This window comes from Homarus americanus, unplaced genomic scaffold, assembly GCF_018991925.1.
Source record: "Homarus americanus isolate GMGI-L3 unplaced genomic scaffold, GMGI_Hamer_2.0 scaffold44579, whole genome shotgun sequence".
In the NCBI taxonomy this organism is placed as follows: Eukaryota; Metazoa; Arthropoda; class Malacostraca; order Decapoda; family Nephropidae; genus Homarus; species Homarus americanus.
This window is the reverse complement of record NW_024740787.1, coordinates 195,204-219,963: the sequence shown is the minus strand read 5'-3', so window position 1 is coordinate 219,963 and position 24,760 is coordinate 195,204. Positions and strand designations below refer to the sequence as shown.

At 37.6% G+C, this 24,760-nt stretch overlaps 1 protein-coding gene across 10 annotated transcripts in view; it reads right to left on the bottom strand.

Annotated features, from left to right (window-relative positions):
• The window catches only part of LOC121875530 (protein transport protein Sec16A-like), a 107,350-nt gene extending 82,811 nt beyond the window's left edge, over positions 1-24,539 (bottom strand). For 8 of the 10 annotated variants that reach the window (XM_042380108.1, XM_042380110.1, XM_042380102.1 and 5 more), the window contains exons 1-5: positions 24,402-24,535; positions 17,374-17,481; positions 11,410-14,302; positions 5,912-7,718; positions 1,340-1,593 (exon numbers count right to left, since the gene is read on the bottom strand). In XM_042380108.1, the coding sequence (XP_042236042.1) occupies positions 1,340-1,593; positions 5,912-7,718; positions 11,410-14,302; positions 17,374-17,469 (5,050 nt within the window). In that variant the 5' untranslated portion in view covers positions 17,470-17,481; positions 24,402-24,535. Of the gene's footprint in view, positions 1-1,339; positions 1,594-5,911; positions 7,719-11,409; positions 14,303-17,373; positions 17,482-24,401 lie in introns of all 10 variants that reach the window. The other 2 variants (XM_042380103.1, XM_042380112.1) reach the window with 2 other exon arrangements.
• Between the last annotated feature and the right edge of the window lie 221 nt (positions 24,540-24,760).

The window sequence follows — 24,760 nt, the reverse complement described above, 5'->3', positions numbered from 1 at the left end:
TTGCAAGCAAATTATTGGTCATTTTGAAATTTATTTTACATATTGACAATATATAATGCAGTGCAGTGTTGATTTAAAGAAAATAATCTTGAATTGCACCAAGAGAACTAAAATTTTATGGGTGAAATGGCACCATGGGGTGACTTCTCTTCCACCCCAATGCCTTCTCTTCTCCCTTCTCCACCCCCATTCTAATTCCCATCATCATCATCCAGGAGCCTTCTACATACACACCTCAAAGTAAGTGTACTTTACTACCTTTTTTGTTGAATTTAGGCAATTTTCGGTGAGCTGGAACCAATTACCCAAAAACCCATTGAAACAATGGTTTCGGTTAACGAGTTTTTCGGTTAACGAGCAACCTTCTAGAACGGATTGTGCTCGTTAACCAAGGGACCACTGTATTCGTGTTTCCTTCGCCTGCAGTCGCTGTCGAACTGTGCGTTCAAATTGTTAGATATTGGAAACGTAGTGTCCAGTCTTTACAAGCCTAAGTAAGAATCCAGCCATACAATGAGTAAAAAGTAGAGTTTTATAGGCTTGATTTTTTCTGCTGGAAATTTAAACATCAACCACAAACACTCAACAGCATGAACAAACATTTAATAACATAACACAGATATTCAATATATGACATACACTCAACAGACAGCAAACACTCAAACCATAAAACAAACACTCAACAATACAAACAACATAAAAACAAACACTCAAAATACCAAAATCACTCAATAACATAACACAAACACAATAACAAAACACTCAACACATCACAAACATCCAAGAACACACAAAAAATACTCAAAATCACACTGCAAACTCAAACACTACAAACACTCACCAACACACCACAAACACTCACCAACACACCATAAACACTAACACTACACTCACCAACACACCATAAACACTAACACTACACTCACCAACACACCACAAACACTAACACTACACTCACCAACACACCACAAACACTAACACCAACACACTACAAACACCCATCAACACAGCTTTTCTAGTCTACATTACTGTACTGCTTCACTGTCAGCTGTGGTCCCGTGGCAGACAACTGGTAACCCAGACCATTAAGAAGACACCATAATTTTGGGATTAATACTTAAAAGTACTGTACAACTTCTTAACCACATGCATCATCACTTGCTGATAATAAAGCATACAGAGTTTGGAGGGGATCAGTTTCCTAGTTTTCCAGTTGAACTCATTACACTTTATGGACATCTGGAAGGACTGTCCCATCTGAGAGTATAACAATAACATGTAGAATAAGTGTTCTAGTGGAGGGGATGTTGGATCAACATAATGGTCATTTAGTACTCACCCCTCTGATTATAGTAGCGAGGATCTCGCCGATCTCGGGATTCTCTAGGTTCCCATCCCCGTTGAAGGAAGTCTCTTTCTCTACCATCTCTGGTATAAGGGACATCCCTGTCCCTAGGATCTGAGTCCCTTGAGTGGGAGTCCCGACGGTCGTGTCGGTCGTAACAGTCGTGACGAGATCGATGGGAGTGAACGGACCGTTCACCGTCATTGTCTAGGTTGTTGATACTACTAGACCGTGATACTGGTTGGGACCTGGACCATATATAGAGGCATAGTAAATACAAATAACAAACAAAAATAAAACAAGTCTAAATATCCTGGAAGTTATTTCAAGTACTATCTTCAGCATTAGACAAAGTGGTTAACATAAGTGCCACAGAAGTGATGTACTGTAGTGTACTGAAATAGTTGGACAAGTGCTATCACAACTTTTAAGGTGTAGTACAGAACTGTACCCTGTACTACCTTAGAAGAACCTACTATCAACTTGCACGACATTAGGCAACACAACATATAGTATATTGAACCCTATTTGACTTAATGACCATAACATAGAATACACTATGGCACAATATTTGGTCAAAATTTGCACAAACTAATTAATACAGTAAGCACCAAAAAATATAATATAACAGCCTTCAATAAATAAAACAAGTTAATACTCAATAGATATGGTAGAGTAGATTGCTTTTAAAGTATTTTAAGTGTTTTAGTTCTTTTCCCTGTATAATTTAAGAAGTTTCCTTGACCTTGATTAAAACCTTTAACAATTGATCCATCCTGTATTTTCATTACCTTATTTCTGACTTTTGTTTTCCTGCAGCACAAAGTGGTCTCACACTTTGAGCACATTATTTTATTTTATCAAAGTTAACCCATACAGTACTTTTATCACCATTGTAAATGATAGGCCAAGCACCTTGCCAGTGTTCATTGCTCATTCTTTGTCATGCAATTACTTTAAGACATCCATTTTTACTTCTAATCTAATTGTCTTCTTCCCAGCCTTCTTAGATGCTGAGGCAACAACATCTCTTGCTGGTACAGCACAATATATGTTTGCAGGGTTTAACTAAGGTTTAACAAGTGAAAATTCACAATGAATGTGTAAGACACAGCTGGCATTGATGCTGTGCACTGACCAAAATAGTTTACATGTATTGTTTTCTTTAGATTTTTTATTTTCCTATTTTCAAAACAACAATATAATGAATCAATTACGTTTCGTAATTTGTCAAGAATATTCCAGCACATCAATGTAAATAAGAGAAATATAAATTAAAGGCCAACTGTAAAATAGATGGTGACAAAAATAAGTGATCCAGTACTCACACACCAGTGATACACAGTACAGTAAGATCTTTATCACAAGAGTAAACAACCATCACACAGCTTCCTCGGCATAGAAAAAACAATCAACATGGATAATATACAGTTTCTTAAAAACAAATTTGTGTTGGAGTTCTTTGAAAATTTCACTCCCTTGAGGTATATCCCATTTGTTAAATGCTGGATCTTAAAAGTTTACTGTACAGTACTGTACTCTGAGAGGAGTTACATAAATTATATTTCAGGTACATACAAAATTCTAGTTGAGTAAAAAATAAAAAGATTTATGTAAGTACAGTATCTACATTATTAGCAAAGTACTGTACAGTACAGGTATATCTCACAATATGTTGGACAGGCCTTCTTGGAAAGTGTAACATTCAGTGTAACAATGTATGGTTAGCACTGGTTTACCTGCACATAATGATATAAAGAGGGGTTATCTTCCTGTGGGACATTTCTGGTCAAAATTTTCTAACCAAAATATTAAATACTAGGTAAATACCGGTACCTTAATTATATTATCAAAAGTTAAAATAAATATTTAGATATAAGATACTATTTACTATGTCGATAAGATAACAGTTACCCAAGATGGTTGAGGAAAACATTTAGAGGCTGACTGGGGTAGATAATGGTGGAATTATTGCCTCTTCATCTTCTTAACTCCACTTCTGCTTTAAGCTCATTCTTTGTCTGCTTTCTCACAAATTGTTCTCGTCAACATGGCAAGTACTGTAGAGGTTAAACACTCTAAGAATGTCAACAACTCATTTGCCAGAATAAAATACTTTAGAACACGAGTTATCCTCTAGATCAGGAGATCCCAAATCTGGGGTCATAAGCTTCATCATCACAGCTCCTCGGCACCAACATAGTCAACCACTATTGCATGTGGCAATTTTTTTTCTCTAATTCATCAAAAATGTACAGTATTGTATAAGCAAAATGACATATAGCAAGTATACCTGTACAGTACAATATTGAAAATAGTGGGGTCTCAGTATTCTACGCTTCATAATGCAGTGATCCCTCGGTTAATGAGCGCCTCGGTTAACGAGATTTCGGTTAACGAATTACCTTCCATAAGATTCTTAACTTCGGTTAACGAGCAATCCCTCAATTAACGAGTTTTTAACGAGTGCCCCTCCACATGTTTTCGCTTGCATTTGGCGGTCCACTAGCTGTAGTATTAGTCCGCCAATACAGTAATCGGTTCTAGGGCTTAAATTCCTTACTAATTTAGTCAATATCAAGAAGTTTTTACTACGTATTCAATAATTTTAAAAGTTAAATATTAAATTTTTTAGTCATTTTAACAATTATTGAACATAATTGAAGTATAGGAGGCTAGTTTTTTGCACGCCAAACAGCCTGTCAACACACCATACAGGCGTCAGTCTCTGTGTCTTTTCAGTGGAGGTAACATCTTGCTTGAGACTCTTCAACTAAATGCTTTTTTTCTGTGTTTCCAAGCAAATCATTGGTCAATTTGAAATTTATTTTACATATTGACAATATATAATGCAGTGCAGTGTTGATTTAAAGAAAATAATCTTGAATTACACCAAGAGAACTAAAATTTTATGGGTGAAATGGTGCCATGGGGTGACTTCTCTTCCACCCCAATGCCTTCTCTTATCCCTTCTCCTCCACCCCCATTCTAATTCCCATCATCATCATCATCCAGGAACCTTCTACATACACACCTCAAAGTAAGTGTACTTTACTACCTTTTTTGTTGATTTTAGGCAATTTTCGATGAGCTGGAACCAATTACCCAAAAACCCTACATTTTGTAATAATATAACTGATGGACTGTACTGATTTACCTTATACTGTACAGCTCAGCTCAACTACACTGTTTGATTAGTGAATTAGACAGGCGTTTCTCCAATGATTCCTGTGCAATTTTCTGTGGGATTTCAACTCTTTGTCCAGAAGGACAGACATTCTTGTCTGAAGAAGATTTGAAGGCATTTGCAGTTACATACTCAGTCAATCAAAGTGATTTACAACATGAGATACCTCTGGTGAAGAAATTGCTCGTGAAGGAACATAAACAACCTTCATCGCTCGTGCAATTTATGTCATTTATATGCCCTTATAAGGCTGCATTTGACTGTTTGTATAAATTATTGTTGATAGCTGTAACTCTCCCTGTTACCAGTGCTTCATGCAAGAGAAGCCTTTCGAAAATTAAATTAGTGAAAACATTCCTAAGAAATTCCATGTCCAGTGACAGACTTAGGAACATCACGCTACTATCGATTGAAAGTGCATGCGCTGAGGGAATTGATTTAGATTGTTTTGTCGACGAGTTTGGCAGCCGACATAATAATCGTAGGATTAAGCTGCACTGAATATACTGCTACCGTCTCAGTACATTGTGAACTGAAACCGCACCATTGCCATTTGCCATTGGGTATAATGTAACAGTTGCATGCGGCGCCCATGTCTGAAAACGTAAACGTTGTCTCCATAATCTCCATTATGTGTGAAGCGTGAGATCATTCATTTTTTCGCTGATGTATGTACAGGTACATACATTGTAAAGACACTGCTATATTTTTCAATGTTTGTTATGTGGTACACCCACCCTTTATGTGACTATGTGAGCAATAATACAGTTTTAGAGATATGTTCAAGTGTGTCAATACTCCAATGAATCATGATTAGTGAAATAAGAGCGTTGCCATTATACCACCATATGCTGATTATTTTAGGCTGGCGTCATGAGAGACGTCACTTCACATTTGTCAATCAAATTGGTGTAATAATGCTGAAAAATGCATCTTGCAAGTTGTACACAGGTTTGGTTTTGCCCCCGAAACATTTACCTTGGCCCCAAAGTGCCCCCCCCCCCACTTTCCGAAGGCTAGAAACGCCACTGTGTACTGTATATGGGAAAAATACTCTGCAGTTCATCTGAAAAATTTATCATGCTGAGGCCAAACCAATATTCCCATCTAATACATTTATCACAACAGTTATAGTAAGTTTAACTTGAAATCTAACTGGTCAATACAATATTACAGAATTATACTACCATTAATTTTTCATCAATATTCATTTACAAACAAGTGTAAAGAATTACTTGTAAGGGATGGGGCAACACTCTACCATAAATGTTTGGTCTCAAACATTACAAGATAAAAACTCAACTGTAATTTGGTAAAGTATATCAACATTTTAAGCAAAAAGGGATCCCATAACTAAATAATAAATAGAAAACACCAACCTGTCTCCTCTGCCATAGTAAGGGTCTTCATCATAGCTCCGATAATACTCTTTTGATCTGTCACCGTAGTTTCGACGTTTGTCTCTTGAATGCAATCTATCTTTATCTTCTTTTATGGGTCGGTCACTATAACGATCTAATTCATCCCTATATGCTCGTTCGCGCCTATCTCGAGATTCATAGTATCGTCTATCACCATCTTCTTCATCATCACTCTCTCTTCTCCAGCGTCTCCTGTCGTCAACATACTTCCTATCATAATCACGATCATAAGAATGCCTGCTGTGTGGAGAATCATCTCTATCTCTATAATAGTCTCGGCTGTGCTCACGGCTCCTGTCATGATACCGATCGCTGCTCCTACTCTCCCCATCACGTGAGTGGTCTCTTTCCCAGCGTCCACTTCTTTCAACTCTGTGATCACTGGCCAAGTCAGAACGGCTCCCTGAATTTGCCGATGCAAAGTTACGTGAAGTGGGTTCCTCTGAACCAATAGTCTCACTTCGAACAGGTGGCACTACAGAAGCCCCCTGACTGGATAAGTCACTGGTATATGGGCCATCAGGTGGGGACCTGATTTCTGATGGTTCCTGTTTAATTCGTACTGGAAGCACTGGTTGTGGATTATCATTCCCTGTTACTACCCTTTCTGATGGCATTGATGGAACAACAGAGGGAGCTTGGTAAGTAGATACAGAAGTGGATTCACCTTTGCTGGATTCCCCTGGAACCATACGACTGAAGTTTGGTGTGTTAGTTATATCTTGTGATCCATCACCTCTGGATTCAACTTTGGATCTGGATGACCTCGACAGGTCTAAAACAGCTGGAGAAGTAGGATTAACAGGCATGCTAGAAAGGGACTGAATTTTTGGCTTTACTACTAAAGCTTGTGAATTAGCACTGTGAGCAGCAGGAGGTTCTGGATTAACAATAGTAGCTTGCTGATTGTTTATACACGAGTCCGTTTCAGTCTTTTCCTCCTTAATCATGGTGGGAACTACTAAAGGAATGGCGTTAGATGAGAGAGGAGGTTGGACTGGAGCTAGAGTGTCTATCATAGGGGCAGCAACAACTAGCTTAACACCCACTGAAACATTTTCTGAGCTGGACCACAGAGGTACTCCAGATTTTTGTGGAGCAGAAGGTTGCTCATTATTATCGGGAGGGGTTTCAAGATTAGCACCCACATCAGGACAGACTGGAAGAGGCACAGAGGATATATTACTAGTAGCAGTCTGGGGTGGAGAAAAAACCTCTGGTTGATATGTCTGCACCGAGAAAGAGCCAGGTGAAGAAAGCTTAGTTGTGGGTGGTTGGAAAGGACTACCCTTCCTGGCTCTTAAACTTGGCACTACACCAAGAGGTCCAGACACTGGTGGTGGACCTTCAGGATTATTAGCAGGAAGGACTGTTGGGTCTGTATCACCATCCACAGATGAGGCTGTATTTGTAGGCACTTCAATAGCACTCTCTTTCCCTTGAGTGGCTAGGTTAATAGGTGATTGATGTACATGCACTTTAGAGTTTTCATCTAAAGGAACTTCTTGGTTTTGACTTAAAACTGAGTGTGTCGAGTGTGCTGACTGAGATGACCAAGCAGAATGAGTGGAATGCACTGAGTGAGCAGACTGGTTGGAGGCCGGACGATCTGGTAAAGTGTGTGAAGATGAAGGACGGACAGGATGAGAGGGAGAGCTAACAGAATGAGAGGAGGATGGTCGTTCAGATACCTCCTGGCTAGTATTCTTTACTAAAGGCTGATGAACATCCTCTAATACCTGATTGCTTCCATCCTCTGCTACACCTGAAAAGAAAATTTTTTTCATAGAATGGACTAGCAATGAGTACTTATGTACAGTGGAGTCATGATAATTCCCAAAATACAAATTCACGTTCTTAAAGTCAAGGGTACCTCTATTACTATCTTTTTTTTTTTTCAGTCAAATATTCATAATTGGTAGGTAAGCAGAACCTGCCAGTGATTATTTACATAAGGGACCATAAAAGTTGTGGATATATTTGTTCAATACTCTAATCTGACTTAGAAATAAAGAAAATATAAAACAATAAAATAAGAAAAATTACCCTATGTGGAAAGTGAATTGTGTGTGGGAGGTAGGGTGGGTGGCTCGCTGGACTGACTGGAAAATCCCCACCCTCTCCCTCCCTCCGCTCTCAGAGCACATCACCCTGTGACCTCTTTATAAAATAATATGCAATTTCACCATAATCCCCATATTATTTAGGTTATTTGGTACCAGGTTAATAAATATTATTGTACAATAATTGATTAATAAAATCACACAAAACTCTAGATGATTTATAGTATAGCCAAAAGAGCTTTTGCCTCTCATGTGGCAAGCAGAGAAGAAGGTCTAGGTGATGAGGGTGTTGCATCAATTCAAATTTTTGTCTTGTGCAGTTGTACTGTGAGGAGAAAAACCTAAAACTTAAAATTTTGTTAGTGCTGGATAATGCTCCTAGCCACCCACAATACTCCACAGCTTAAGGATACCCTGCCTATTAGCTTTTCACATACCCTGTATACTTGTAAGGGGGTACACTACTGGTAAATCTTGAAAGAAGAGGAAAGTTTAGTGAGTCAATGCAATGTGCACATGAGGTGAATGGTGATCTGGGCAGAACTGTTTATGTACTGGTACTGTAATGGGGAGTCTGGGATTACAAAGACACTTTGTGCAAGATATGTCCAGAACAGGTTCATCCATTAATCTTCTTAAACTGGAAATGGCATATTTTGTGAAAAGTACAGTACATATGCAGTACTGTACAGGCATCCCCTGCGTTACGGAACCCCAAGATGCGGAATTTCACTCTTACGGAATTTGTAAATTATGACCAATAATTTCACGATACGGCCCGTAAATCCGCCCTTATGGAAATTGGGGTAAATTTTAACAATTTAAAAAAAAAATCACAATATAAAATTAAAATTTTGGGATAAAAATTATAATTTGTTTGGTGTGGATTTCTTGGTGTTTGCTACCGCCACCATGCGGAGTCACTCCATTGTTTACATCCAGTGTGCGCGCATGTTTCTTGCCTCAGCAGTTGGATTTAACCTTTACAAACATACAGTAAGTACAGTACAGTACATTACCCTTATTCAAGATGACTGGAAAGAGGCCATCAAGTGGAAGTGACCGCAGTAGTGCAAAAAGAAGCAGCAAAGGTGAGTACAGTACAATATTTTTATTTATTCCAACTGTATTTCTCTTCATATTACATGTACGAGTATATCATAAATGATTTAATGTGCTGTACAGTGATCTCTCGGTTAACGAGTGCCTCAGTTAACGAATTACCTTCCATAAGATTCTTAACTTCGGTTAACGAGCATTCCCTCGATTAACGAATTCCTTACAAGCGCCCCTCAACATGTTTTCGCTTACACACTAGCTGTCATATTAGTCCGCCAATACAGTAATTGGTTCTAGGGCTTAAATTCCTTACTATTTTAGTCAATATCAAGAAGTTTGTACTATTCAATAATTTTAAAAGTCTTAGTATATTAAAATTTTTAGTCATTTTAACAATTATTTAACATAATTTAGGTACAGGTACAAGGAAACTAGTTTTTAGCGCGCCAAACAGCCTGTCAACACACCATACAGACGTCAGTCTCTGTGTCTTTTCAGTGGAGGTAACATCTTGCTTCAGACTCTCTTCAACATAAATGCTTTTTTTCTGTGTTTCCAGTCAAATCATTGGTCATTTTGAAATTTATTTTACATATTGACAATATATAATGCAGTGCAGTGTTGATTTAAAGAAAATAATCTTGAATTACACCAAGTGAACTAAAATTTTATGGGTGAAATGGTGCCATGGGGTGACTTCTCTTCCACCCCAATGCCTTCTCTTCTCCCTTCTCCTCCACCCCCATTCTAATTCCCATCATCATCATCCAGGAGCCTTCTACATACACACCTCAAAGTAAGTGTACTTTACTACCTTTTTTGTTGACTTTAGGCAATTTTCGGTGAGCTGGAACCAACTACCCAAAAACCCATTGAAACAATGGTTTCAGTTAACGAATTTTTCGGTTTACGAGCAATCTTCTAGAACGAATTGTGCTCGTTAACCAAGGGACCACTGTATTGTATGCGTTTATAAATGTTTATTTTCATTCATAAAACTGCTTGAATTACTTTTTTGGGGCCAGAAAAAAATTCCTTAGGAACGCATCTCCAGTTTTATAATGGAAGTCAATGGGAAAACAGGTTTCGCGTCACAGAATTACGCGATACGGTAAATTTTCCAGGGACGCAACCCTTCCGTAAAGCGGGGGATGCCTGTATTCAATAAATGCCGAATCGTGTAAAAACAAAATCTTGGTGTGCAAACACATGTTATGCAAGCAATAGCTGTATAAATCCATTTTTTATTGCTAGCCAGCAGTGGTTTGAAACATGCCTATTTGTAGTCAAAGGTGGGCAGTTGAGCCGCAACTTTTTTGGTTGTGCGAGTAGGTGCGCCGCACATTTTTCCAGAGAGTTGCGGAACTGGTTGCGGCACAACTTCTCAAGCATTTTCAAGCGCAAGCGCAATGTGCAAAATTTTTCGGCAATACAGTAATTGAAAATTGGAATACGACCGCATAAACAAACGGGCATCCCTAGAGCCGCGCATTATGAAAATTTCTGTTTCTGACAATGATTCAGCATACACATGATACAGGTCGGGCAGCATATTTCTGAACTGTAAACCAGATGAGACCCCCACCCTCCGAGCTTTCACTCCCCTTCCCTCGTTGTAGTTGCCAGACTTTATCTTTCACATTAACTCTAGAAACTAGAGTTAATGTGAAAGATGAAATCTGGCAACTACAGCAAGAGAAGGGGAGGGAGGAATGATTCATATCATAACCAGTCAGGCAGTCAGTAGCACTGCAGTTAAGGCGTCAGTTCCTTGTTATTACTAATATTATGGATCGTTTTGTGACGAGGAGGAAGGAGAAGGAGTCTGTGGCCGGCAGCAGTGATCCTGCCGACCAGGACATGGACACGGAAGTTGAAGTGACTGAAACTGTAGACAGCCAGTCCACTTAAGACTGAAGCCAGTGGCAGTGAGGCATTTTTTGTAATTTTGGAATAAAATATTGATAATATTAACTTTTTTATTAATTATATTTTGTTTTACTTGTAAATAGGCTTTTTTTTATTTTAGTATTTGTTTATTTATTATTTTGAAGTTGCGAGTTGCGGTTGCAGCGCAAAAAAAAGTTGCACGTGCCCATCTTTGTTTGTAGCGTCAATCCAAGACCTGCAGCATCATTCTTCAAGGTACCGGTAACCAGAGGTTTGAATGAAGGAGTCAACTATGTAAGGGACTACAGGACAATGTTCACCTACTGTTAATTGTATAAAGATCTAAAACAGGGGGTTCTAAGGTAGTATGGATCTTATTGATCACCTGAAGGTCATAAGTTAAAATCAACAACTGGACAGGCATGAAGATCAACAAAAGCTCACCTGCAATACCAGTGGGTGCTTCAGGAATGGATGATGCTCCATCAGGAATTCTTGAGAAAATAGGATCAGGCACTGGAGGTGCTGGCATAATCTCTCGGTTCACCTCTTGATACTGTTGATAACTACGGCTGCTCTCAGTAGGCAAATGGGCTTCACACTGGTTGAGAGGTTGATCTGTGGTTGATGGTTGAAACTGGCTATCTTGATATGACTGTTTAGGTTCACTTAGGAGTAAAGGTCTTGATTCAGGTTCTGAAGTATAGGTTGTTTGAGGTTCATAAATTTGCTTTAATTGGCAATTTTGTGGCTCATACTGATGTACAAGCTCTTCTGATCTTTGATGAGAGTTATAATGAAACTGTGTTCCTTGCTGGGCTGCTGACTCAATCTGGTTACAAGATTCTTGAGCTGTTTGCAAATCACCAAATGATTCATGACCCAGTTGATAATTCTGAGATGATGCCTCAGCTCTTGGTTGAAACTGAGATTTTGAATCAAGTATGGAAATTTCTTCCGACGTGGAACAAAGTTGGGACTCTTGTGCTTGATGGGATAAGTGGTGATGTTGAGACATCTGTGCAGGATATTTAAGTGCAAAAGACTCCTCAGGATATCCATGGGATTCCTTTACATCCTCTGGATTGTCTAAGAGAGTTAAAGTATCAAGAGTTTTTGATGCAATTTCTACATTGTATTTTGGGATTTCGTGAATACAAGATTCTGTCACAGTTGCTTGTTGTGTACTTTCCATTGATTTAGTAATTACAAATTCTTGATCCCATTCACCATCCCATCCTTCTGATTTAGTCATATCTCTACTACTATATTCATCATCAATAAATTCTTGCTGTTCACTGGGTTTATTTTCACCAGCTTGAAATTCACGTGGTTGGTGTTTGTTAATATCCTGAGGATACAGCTCAGAATTGCAAAGTACAGGAGTAACAGATGTGTCAATCTTATTGTCTGACAACTGAAATTCAGCAAACTGCAGAGTTCCTTTATGTAACTGCACTTGCTCAGAATCAGGATAATCTTCAGATTTCTGTACATTTTGCTCATCAACTTTATCAACTGCTTCTGGGTTTTGAGGTGTCTCTCTCTCCCCCCATCCATCACCCCATCTATCATCCAAGTTATTTAGCATGACAGGTGTTGGAGGTTCATCTAATACAGCAGTTTCCATCACATCTGATTGACTTTTACAACTTTCTGAGGGAGAAAATGGGGCATTGCTAACAGTGGTATTATTACTTGGCACCTGAGTTTGTTGCATGAGGACATTCTGTTTTTCAGAAAAATGCAATTGGTGTTCCTCATTTCCAACATAATCACCTGTAATATCCTGTACAATACTTGTCCCATTAGATTTCTGTCCCCAGGAGTCGTTATTAATATTGTGCAATCCAGTATTATTTGGTGATAGAGAATTACTCCTTGATACACTGGCAGGAAGTGTACCACTATCTTGTAATGCTGTATAACCATCTGACACTGGAGCACACACATCTTCCACACATTTACTGAATTCATTGTGTCCTAAGCCATCATCCCATTGCTGCAGCTGCTGGGACTGTGCCCCTTGTTTCTCATCAATTTGTAATGAAGTTGAATTTTTTTCAGCTGAATCATCTGTTGTCTTTTCTTCTGATACTTGGTTTTGTTGCACTAATTTTGAAACCACTTCTGGTACCTGAAGTTGCTCTGCTTCCCAGTCCGGCCATCCATCACCAGGCGAATCTCTACTCACCGTCCGCTGAGGCAATACACTTTTCTGCGAATGGTTACCTGATTCTGCTTCTCCAGGAAGAGCCAGTTCATCACTACTGTGTGTAAGCTGAAGGTTCTGTTGAGAGTCAGCAGGTTTCTGAGAGGTTAACTGATGAATGTTTTCCTGATGCCGTTCAGATGTCTGTCCATTTACTTGCCAATCATCATTACCCCAACCCCAATCATCCTCAGTAGACTGCTGGGTTTTCTCAGAAGACTGCTGCAGTGATTGGTTGTATTCCTGAGGATGCATGTGTTGGTGATGCTGAGTATTATGTTGTTGTTGGAGCTCCTGCTGCGGATGGTGCTCATACCGAATTTCTATTTGCTGTTGGCAAGCATCTGGTGGTGATTGTTGCTGATGCTCATGCTCTTGTTGATGAGGTTGAAAATATTGTTGTTGATGATGGTACTCTTGGTGTTGGTGTTCTTGTTGTTGTTGATAACCATGATGCACCTGTTGCTGTTCCTTTTCTTCTTCTTCTTGGTGAGGGTAACTGTGGTAGTCCTGGTGTTGTTTTTGCCGATTTTCTTCTTTTACATAATTAGCTGGTATATTATTATTATTATTATTGTAGGATTCTGTATTGCCCCAGTCATCACCCCAATTATCTGCACCCCACTCATCAGTCCCCTGGCCATTTTGACTGTCACCATTTACATACTGCTGGAACTGAGGCTGCAGTGGAATATTAGTAGGAACATGGCCCTGATGAAATGTTGTACTAGTAGTACTAGTTGCATGCGGATTACTATATGTGACATCTTGAACTGCTTCAGGGAACTGCTGTTGTGAAGTATGTTGCAAATGAGAATAAGCATGATGCTGATTATACTGCTGAGGTGGCTGTTGGTGGAGTTGCTGACTCAGCACAGGCTGCTGCTGCTGCTGAATCAGCTGTTGGTGCTGATTAGTGGTTTGATTTGTGTTTTTCAAGGACCAAGCTGCACTATCTCCCCAGTTCCATGCACCATCTGAACTACCACCTCCCCAAGCCCAATTGTTGTTTCCTGTCTGCTGTTGCTGTTGTTGCCCAACCTGCCTTGCATCCATAGTTGGCCCAGACTGAGGGGGTGGCTGCATAGAGGCACCATACTGTGACTGTGGTCCGGCCAAATTACCCTGAAAAGAAAAATTAATTCATCTTCAAGTTTTGAAATATGTGGCACTAAATTATACAAAACAAAATTTTGATAACTGTGTCCTTAGGACACGAATACTCCAATTTGCACACATAAAACAAGGCTTAGCCACTTGTGTACGAATTCCCCTCTGAACCGAATAAAATCATCTGGCAATTACCAAATAAAATATTAAAAGCAATGTCCCCCACAGTAAAGGGTTAAGCACCTAAAATGAACTAAATTTAAATGTTAACCAAAAAATTAACAAGTGAAAATGTGCCAAAACGTAGGTTATATTGACTTACTTTTAATGTGAGGTATGTGAGGTTACATAAAATAAAATTGAGATAATTCAGCTCCTCTGCATTTATTGTGCCATCGCAAAAAAAAAATTAAAAAAAAATAAAAAAAATGAACCAATAGTCAGAAAGGTGACAGGCAACAGTAACACTACTGTACACTCATGGTGCAGCATAAATGAGGCCCTGATATTGAATCTCATAGTACAGATCCCTCGCACGATGCTGTGGCAACCATTGGTATTCAAAATCTTGGAGAAAAACAATGTTGTTGTTTTGAGTTATTGGTGAGTAAGGATAGCTGCAAAGGCTTGCAATATAAGAAATGTAGGAAGTATTAAAAATGTCTTGTTAGCCAAATAATATAACTTAATGTGCACGGTGCTCTGTGCCACATACCCTCAGACCTACACACACTGGCTACACAGCTTCATTGTGGAACCTGCCCATAGGTATATTGCACTTACTTAGAATTTTATACCTTATGATAATTATTCATTCAATTTTTAAGGCACTTTCTGTATGTAGGATTGTGTGTGCACATAACTGAATAAAAAAAAAATACATGTACTATACTGTACAGACATCCCCAAATTTCAGAAGAAATAGGTTCCATAAAATCTTGCCATACTGTTTATCGAAATTCCATATACAAGGTATTGAACCCAATTTTTCCATATACTACTGTACAGTACTCCCATTATATACAGTAAGTGGAAATAGATTCCTACACAGTAAAATCTTGACTCTGCCATGTAACAACCACACATAATAACACAATAACAAACATTATAAAAACTATTAAGACCATAAACAAACATAAAATGCAACAATGAAACCAGAGAAAGAAAGTAATACCTGTACAGTAATACTGTACTATAAATACTGACACCAGTCACCTGTGTGATGGATATAGGGTACATTTTGCAATTTTTTCATGCAATGAATTTACAAAGTTTTGGGAAAAATCACTTCAGTACAGTAGTATGTACACTGTATTTTAATGTTACCCAGAAATAATGAAAATATACTAAAAACTATAAAATACAAACAATAAAGAACATGGGTGTCTAAGTGAGGGAAGTGAACATATGTGTGGAGGCAGTGGGCTGCAGATGCCTCCCCTGGAGCCTGATATGACATCATGGCATACACACAGTGGCAGCCACACACATCTGAGCCAACTGGCTGGCTGAACAGTGTGGCTCACTCTCCACATTTTTTTTTACATAAATTACTGTCTGTGCTACAGTACAGTATTGTACTTTATGATGAGCAATGTATCATTTTTATGGTTTATTATATTTTTTTCTTTTTTTTGGAAGGGAGGAAGGAGGAAAATTTTAACTGAGTATAATTTTAGAGTTCTAAAATATACCTGTATTCAAACTTTTAGTTAACCAAAATTTTCGTTACAGTGAGTTCTCCTTTCTGTTTATTGATTTTTAGTATTAAATTGACCATATCCACTATTATAGTGAACTTTCATACAGCATATTTCCGAAAATTAAGGGATGACTGTATCAACCCAAAAGTGAATCGGAAAAAAATAACCATAACACAACATACAGTAAAGCTCACAGATGGAGAATGGTTGGAAATTTCCTTGCTCGGCCCAGAAATTAATTAGCATTCATTTTAAATAATTAATTCCCAAATGTAGCCCATTTTTTAAGCATTCCAGATACCAGGATACTGAACAAATGGTCCCATACCTGTAGTTAGTGTAAAGTCTCCCAGCCTCCATTGCTGAGTGCAAGATAAGTTTAACACCCTGAAACTTACCAAGATTGATTGGAGGTCCTCCCTTGCTAACACAGCTATCAATGATCTGATGTGTATCATTCAACCTCCCAAAAGGCAGTACAGCTCTGGAGGCAATCAGGTATTTATGGCAAGAGCCCAGACTATGCAAAGAATAAGGCCCAACAAATGGTTCCATCATTCAAAGCAACAGACACAGGGTGGCATTGAAGATGTTAATGATGAGCTCAGTGATGAGGAGCCACAGGACAATGCAACTGATCTGGCTTCCACCAGTGATTCTGACAACTCATTATCTGCAAACATTCTGTTAGTCTAAAGCAAATGATTGCCGGCAACCTCAGTGAATTTGGTATACTCTGTACTGTACTCTATTCAGTTTTATTCAAATTATAAGAGGTACATGTTTTTGTTCTCTCAAATAATTAAAGTTTTTCTTTATTTTGCAATGCATTTTTGTTGTTCATGGTTCTGCTGCTGATGCTTCTGCTATTATGTGACGACACAGATGTGTACATACCCATTACTGTAATTCCATAAAACACATGTGTGCCTCGGTTTTATATAACGAGTGTCTGTACTGATGGACTGTATATGTAAAGACTTTGTCAGGATATCTACAACAATAGCACTGGTATGACTGAACCATCTATAGGAGTTGAGATGTTTTTGTAATATTTAATAAAGCAGGAAGCCTTTCATCCCAACTTTGATAATATCACTGGTTTGTTTAGCAGTAGAGCAAAGGAATCAGAAAAGATGAAAGACCAATGCATTCATGTATCATAGCCAGTATTCTCATACACTGAATGTGGACCACAATGATGTAGCTATCCATTTATTCAGTAACCTCAAATATGGCAGACCTGATTATAATGATGCATTCCCAATTTCACTATATAAAATGCTAAGTATTCTCATTTTAATTTCAATAATAAAAAAAAAACGATTTTAATTATGTAAGCGACTTACTAACAGATTTCAGGACTGTATTACATAAACTCACCGTTTGCTGAGAAAGGTTAGTTTGGTCAGGAAGAGATCGTGTCACATTATTTGGAGCTCCTACTTTGTGGCCACCCCTTAATCGATGACGAAACATTTCTCCAATCACCTGAAACACAAATACCAGGAAATATAACTCAAAGTGCTTACTGAATAGTGTATGATGGGCAACAAGGCACTATACTGTAGCTAAAGTAATCAGTACCGATAATGTACAATTTTATAATCCAGGTACAGTTGCGGAAATGTGTTCCAACACCCACTATGGTAATGTGTCTCCAAACAGCCAACCTATATGACCGATAACAAATCTATCCATTAATCATGTCCGTCGTTACACGACCTATATCCATTCATTCATAAATAGTGATATTTCTACTGTAACGTTGCCGTTTGAAGACACAGGTTACCATGGGGGGTGTAGGAACACATTTCCGCAACTGTAACAGTACTACAAGTGCTCCTTTACTTACGAATGAGTTACATTCCTGAGGCTTGTTTGTAAGTCCAACTTTACTCTTGTAGATACCAAAAATATTGTAAAAAATTAAAAGATTATGGATATTTAGTACAGCTATACCCTTTAATACAGCCTTAAAACCTGGCTCACTCTTCTCCTGGAATTTTCTTCAAAATAATCCAGTCTCATCCACATTGCTCTGGCAGGTAACCCCCCTTAGTGATGATGTTTGTATCTCTGAAAGTTTGTAAGTTGAACGTTCTTAAGTAGAAGAGCACCTGTATACTGTAAATGGTTTCAAGATAAACAAAGCTTGCATATGAGTTAAATAAATGTAGAAGCAAGTACCGGTAATTCCACTTAGAAACATTTTCTGAATCTACAAAGGCTTCTCTTTAATACTGTATACTACATTTACTATGGCGACCTGTGGTGTAATGGTCAACATGCTCGCTCCACAAGTGAGAAGACCCGGGTTCGATCCTCGGGCAGGGTGAAACTATGGGCAAGTTTCTTTACGCCATTTGCCTCTGTCTACCCAGCAGTATAATTGGGGGACCTGGATGTTAATCAATTTGCGGATAATATTCCAGGGTAATACAGTATTACCCCGCTTTACGCGATTTCTCATATTCTCGGTGCCTCGCCAGAACCGAACTTTCACTTTCCGCGGTTCATCTACCCATATACGCGTGAAGTATAATTTTTTTTTTATTTAGCTCATAAAATTCATACAAATTACCCGGCCAGAATATAATTTACATTGCTGGAATTCTTACAATTTGATGATCATTTTGAATATAAACATCATAGATTTTGCATTAGACATACTGTACAAATTTTAGATGTAATGTTTACTCTGAGTAAATATGTTATCTTTTGTGCAAAATATATGACATTTATATTCAAAATGTTCCTGGTCTTACAAGGAATCCAGCAATGTCAATTATATTATCCTAACTTAAGTCTGAGGTGTTATTTGTTACTAAAAGTTAAAATTAGTTTTTCACCCAACATTTCTCTGGTAGGGAGGGAAGGTGGGGGGTGGGGGGGAGGGTTGGGACCGACCGACCATCTGGCGCGGTTGGAAGAGGGGGGGAGGCAAGTTGGGGTACTTTGATTGACAGATAGTGTTGGGAAGAATATTTTTTTTTATTAACTGAAGATATTTGTTTTAGCTCATAAAATTCATACAAATTACTGGACCAGAATATAATTTACATTGCTGGAATTCTTACATTATGATGATCATTTTGAATATAAACATCATGGATTTTGCATTAGACATACAAATTTTAGATCTAATGTAATAATTTGGTTTACACAAAGCAAGTATTTTATCTTTTGTGCAAAATATATGAAGTTTACATTCAAAATATTCCCTGACCAGCAAGGAATCCAGAAATGTCAATTATATTATCCTAACTTTAGTCTGAGGTATTATTTATTTCTAAACGTTAAAATCTAGTGTTTCACCCAATCATTTCTCAGAGAGGTAGGGGCCAGTGAGCTGGGAAGAGGGTGGGGGGGATTTTAGTCTATTATTTGAATGGACATTAACCTGGCGACTGTATTTCTCTTAAATATTAATTGTGTGAGCATACCATCATAAAATTTAGATGTTATTTTTACTACAACATAGGTATTGTGTCGGAAAAAGTGGAGTTTGGGGGTCGGGCCAGTCTCTATTGGAATTAATCCCATATGTTCTGTTGTTCCATTTACGCGGATTTCACTTTCCGCGGTAACCTGTGGGTTCAATTGACCGCGTAAATCGAGGTACTACTGTAGTTAGACAGTACATTTGGCGAGTTGTCTGGTCTTCTCGGACTATTCCTTAACACTGGATCATGAAGCTCGTTAACTTAGGGTGTGGTTGTTGTGTTGGCGACAGCTTCTACACCTTAAACCCTCGTTATACGAGGGGAACCATTATTATACATTTACTGTAATGACATGTGTCATGACACATATATTAACCCCTTCCCCTGAGCATAAAAATGTCTACCTAACTTAAAAACAAAATAAATGCATCTGAAGAATTAATATTTTCAATGAAAGTTATAAGTACTGTACTGTACCATATGAAAAAATAAATAAAATAAAAACAAATAAATATATAAATAATAATAATGATTATAATACAGTAGTGTAATAATGATAATACAGTACAGTACCAGAACAATAACAAAAACAATGAGGAGGACTGTAATGCATAGCTATGAGGCAGATATGCAGTCTAGCAGTACCCAGCAGCCTGGCCCTGAACATGTCCAGAGTGGGTGCTAGACAAGTGATTTTTCGTGTCCATATGCCCAGCACTTGCCTGGTGGACAAGCTAAAATTTTGAGAGGAAAACATATGAGGCAAATTTGTCAGGTGCTGCATGACCCCACCTCACCATATCTACTGTACATGTTTAACCTGGCAGGTCCATCAACAGGCAGCTTATCAGAGTACAGTACCAGATTTAGTGACCTGTGATGGGTGTCAAGTTGTCAACATATCAAAGGCACCACCAAGCTGGGAGGCTGTAGATGTGAACTGACATGAGTTATGACCTCACATGACAAGTGTTACTGCCACCGACACCAGATTATAAGGGGTGAGTGGTAGTTAGGGTAGGTGATCACAGGTGCCACCTCCCTGCAGGTGTGAGGTGTATAAAACGTGGGAAAATAATGTTAATGGGATATATGTACATTATGACATTACTTTATATTAAAAATATTCGTTCGCTTCAGCAGGACGAATACGTCTTGTTCCCCAGTTATTAATCATCCTGCATCAATGTCATATTTTTCAATAACATTATTTTCCCACATTTTACACAATGATACTAATTAATTTATATACTACAGTACAAGAGATGTATTCTTAGGCAATCTCTCATCAGAAATCTTAAATACTAACTAGCCATTTAAAGAAGACAGTATCTGTTAACTCTTCCCCATAGAGTGTTACCAGATCACCTGCCTAATATCATGCAGGTGAGTTGGAACAAACTTCTGCTGCCGACTGTACACTTGACATTTAGTCAAAATTAATGGAACCTTAACAGACTACAGTACCACCACAGCTTTGTCCCCAGCAGATCCTGTGTTACCAATTTACTTTAAACTTTGGAAGACTGGAATTCAATGTATGACATAACTGGTGAGGCTCTGCCCCCTAGACCCCCCTGGAATATTAAGCAGAAAGAACTTACTTTGATATCAGGTACCAATGAAAGCACTATTCTTAAAACGGTATTGTATAAATTTATGTCTTTGTAGATGTAAGAGTACGATCAGTTGTTGCAATGAAACAAATACTGTAGTTCTTCTTCACTGTCAGTTCTCTGCCGCATTTTGAACACTTGTATGTTCTGCCAACTAGTCCACATTGACAAAGGAGCTCTTGCAAACGGTCTTCATCCTCCACAAGCACAGATAACTAACGATATAATACTGAACATAACTACACAGTTGAAAAATATGATGGTTAGCTTCTCCTTGAGGAAGAAGGATAAGTAGCTACAGTATATGAACATACAGTTCACTTAGAATCCGATGATACTCAAAAGAATTTGGAAATGTATCCAAACCCATATTATGGGATTTGAATCCAACTAGTACAGTACAGTACAATACATGACTTTCACCCTTTATAAAAAGAATAGGTTCAAAACCACATGCATGAAAAAGATTTGCACAGGCCATAAACAAGAAACGAGGAAAGTGAAGCCTAAACAATTGAAACAGAAGATGGTAAAATTATCGTTTTGGTCATCCACCTGTTTGGAAGTTGAAATTATGTTTTTCCAATGGTTTTTTTATGTGTTTTGAAGGATTCTGACCTTCATTTCTACCACAAATCACTACTTTTTGAGCTAACTCCCCTTATCCAACGATAATATCTAGTGGGAACCAGGTGCTTTGGGTGGGGGAATTCAATAATACGTACTAGTAATTTGCAATAGAAATGAGGGTCAGAACTGTTCAAAACACATCCAAAACCATTGGAAAAACATAATTTCAACCTAACCTAAACTAACCATGTGTAATGCAGCATAGTAACGAACAAACGAGCACAGAGGAACTCTCTCCGACGGTGGTAACTTAAAATCCTAAAATTCGCTGGATGACCGAAACAATAATACCCAAAAGGCAACCAAGCCAATATTTATGGGAATAAAAACTCCAATGTGAGGCTCCGTCATTAGTTGTATATGTTTACAAAGACCGGAATCACAAATTTATAGTTTAAGAAGGGACGCAAACATGCAACACAATGGGAAAAATATCGGTGGAAAATTTAGAGTAAACAATTTATTTCTTCTACAGAGCACGTCAACACGAATTCCGGCAAAATTTTGGTTTCAGTCATCCCTACGTTTTACCGACTTTTTTTTTTTAAATGATTTAGATCTGATTTAACCTAACCTAACCTAACCTAACAATCAACCTAACCTAGCCACAGAACCCAGGAACTATATCTAACCTAAACTAAATTTTAAAATTCCCCGGATGACCGAAACTAATTCCAAAATTACTGCCATATCAGCTTTTTGCAATGTTTTACCCCATAATTTCCCTCTTCTTTCATGCCCTGCCAACTTCAGGTAATTTATAATCAAAGATATATTGAAAAAATACTGTACTTATGATTAAAGGAAAAGGTGTTCAATTTATAGTCTTACACTGGTCATTCTTTTGCTGTTATTAATATGTATTTCGTAATGTTTAGACAATTCTAAGACATTTTTTTTTCTATGATATTTCCACCGGAAATTACGGATAACCGAGTTTCGCCACGTCTTGTTTACTTTTGGCGGAGTCGGTAGAATTGCACTGGTCTTTATTATGACATTAAAAACTGGTTTTTCCTATGATATTTGATGAGTTTCAAACGAATTTTATATTCATTTATGCCGGAAATCACTAGTTTTTGAGATAACCCTCCCCCCCAACAATCATAACATTAAAAGTTTATTTTCTTAAAATAAATCACATATACCAACCAACCAACAATACCAAACCTAACCTGACCTATCCTAACCTAACCTAATCAGTGACCCCCCTTTGTTCATGCCCCCACATCTTACCTTAATCTGAAAAAGAATCAGGTTCATCTCTTGCCCAATGATAATACTCCTAACGCACATGCGCTGCAGATGCTTAAGAAGCGAAGACGGAGGTAAGGAGCGATGCGTGAGGGGGTGTCAGATTTGAGACCGAGCAAATGTAATAATATTGAAAAATTAATATCTCAGTTATCCTTAATTTCCGGTGGAAATAACAGAAAAAATTGCTTAGCAATCTCTAAACATTACAAAATACATATTAATAACAGCGAGAAAGACCGGTGTAAGACTATAAATTCACCAAAAAAAAGTTGTCATATCACTTTCATTACTATCATCCAAACAACATTTTGGAGAAAATTAATGAAATAGAAAAACTTTCTGTTGTTAGCCTTCTCCTCCATAACCCATATTTGCCCTATCTTCATATCCACTTACACTGAGTTAAGTGATGCCAAACATATGACAATAAAGGGTATACATAGTTCTTGTTGTCCCCCAATGTTTGGCTTTAAAAAGTGAGAAGCATTATATAGAGTACCGTATTATAATTGTGAACATCACTATGATTTTTGTGAATATCACCATAGAGACATTGTAAATTCTACCCATACTTCTATCCAATGCTGATTTTTTTGTTTTTTTTACAATTTACACATACAGTACCAGTATACATAAATATTACATATTTGTCCGTGAAATATTTGGATGACTTTTCTTTTAAAATACACTTGATCATCCATTTATTATAATATACCCTGCTTTTAATAAAGGCTATAGTTTCCTTAACATTATAATTTCCCTTCCTACTTAACCACATACAGTAAATATAATCTGACATTAGCATGATCATTGTATTCTTATCCTTATTACTACAGTTAATATTAAACAGTAAGAAATGCAGAAATAATTTGCTATTGACATTGCAGACTGTATTCATGAAATTTTTAAACCATTTAATTATCTCTTTGTTATGGAAACAAGTAAAATACAGTACATGTAATGGATATTCTACCTCACCACATCTTACACAACTATTAATGCTGATTATTAAGTGATATATATATATATATATATATATATATATATATATATATATATATATATATATATATATATATATATATATATATATATATATATACCTGTACTGTACATCAGTTTACAGTAACCATCCATCTCACCTCAATATAAAGTAAAATTCTGCAGTCAAAACTACTTCATTCCATTATTGACGTTCAATTCACGTTCAATTCACTTACGACAAAAGTAACCAATTGTCTTGAATCACAGTCCATTAAACAGTCCTAAGTACTATTTTCTTCCATTTCATACAAGTAATAAATCTTCAACAATTCTCCCCATCAAGGGTCAAGAACAGCTGACAGGTAGAGCTTCGTCTGCACCAGCAGCTGATAGCCCAACATTCACCACCTTTATTTTCTCTCACACCTAATCTATACACAACAATTTCCAACTTTTAAAGCTTCTACTGGTACTATACCTCAAGGATAAGAAGAGAGGATATATAGTCCTTTACCGAGATATTGGAACTCACTCAACATAAGGATGACCGGACAGCCATAACTGAGCTTTACGTGTACTAACTCACTAGGATCACTTGTTCGAAAAGGTAACAAAATTTCCAGCCTTTCTCCGTCCTTTCAGATACATTAGTGAAATACATTTAACAAATATGATTTAAAAATTATTATCATAGACTCACTTAAAGTACTAAATATATAGACGTAATACTAAAAGTACTCGATCATAAAATGGTATTGACATTTTATTTCACTCAAGGAATCGAACACATTTGTCAAAGAAACAACTTGGCTGTTGGTTCATTTCACTTCCTGTATA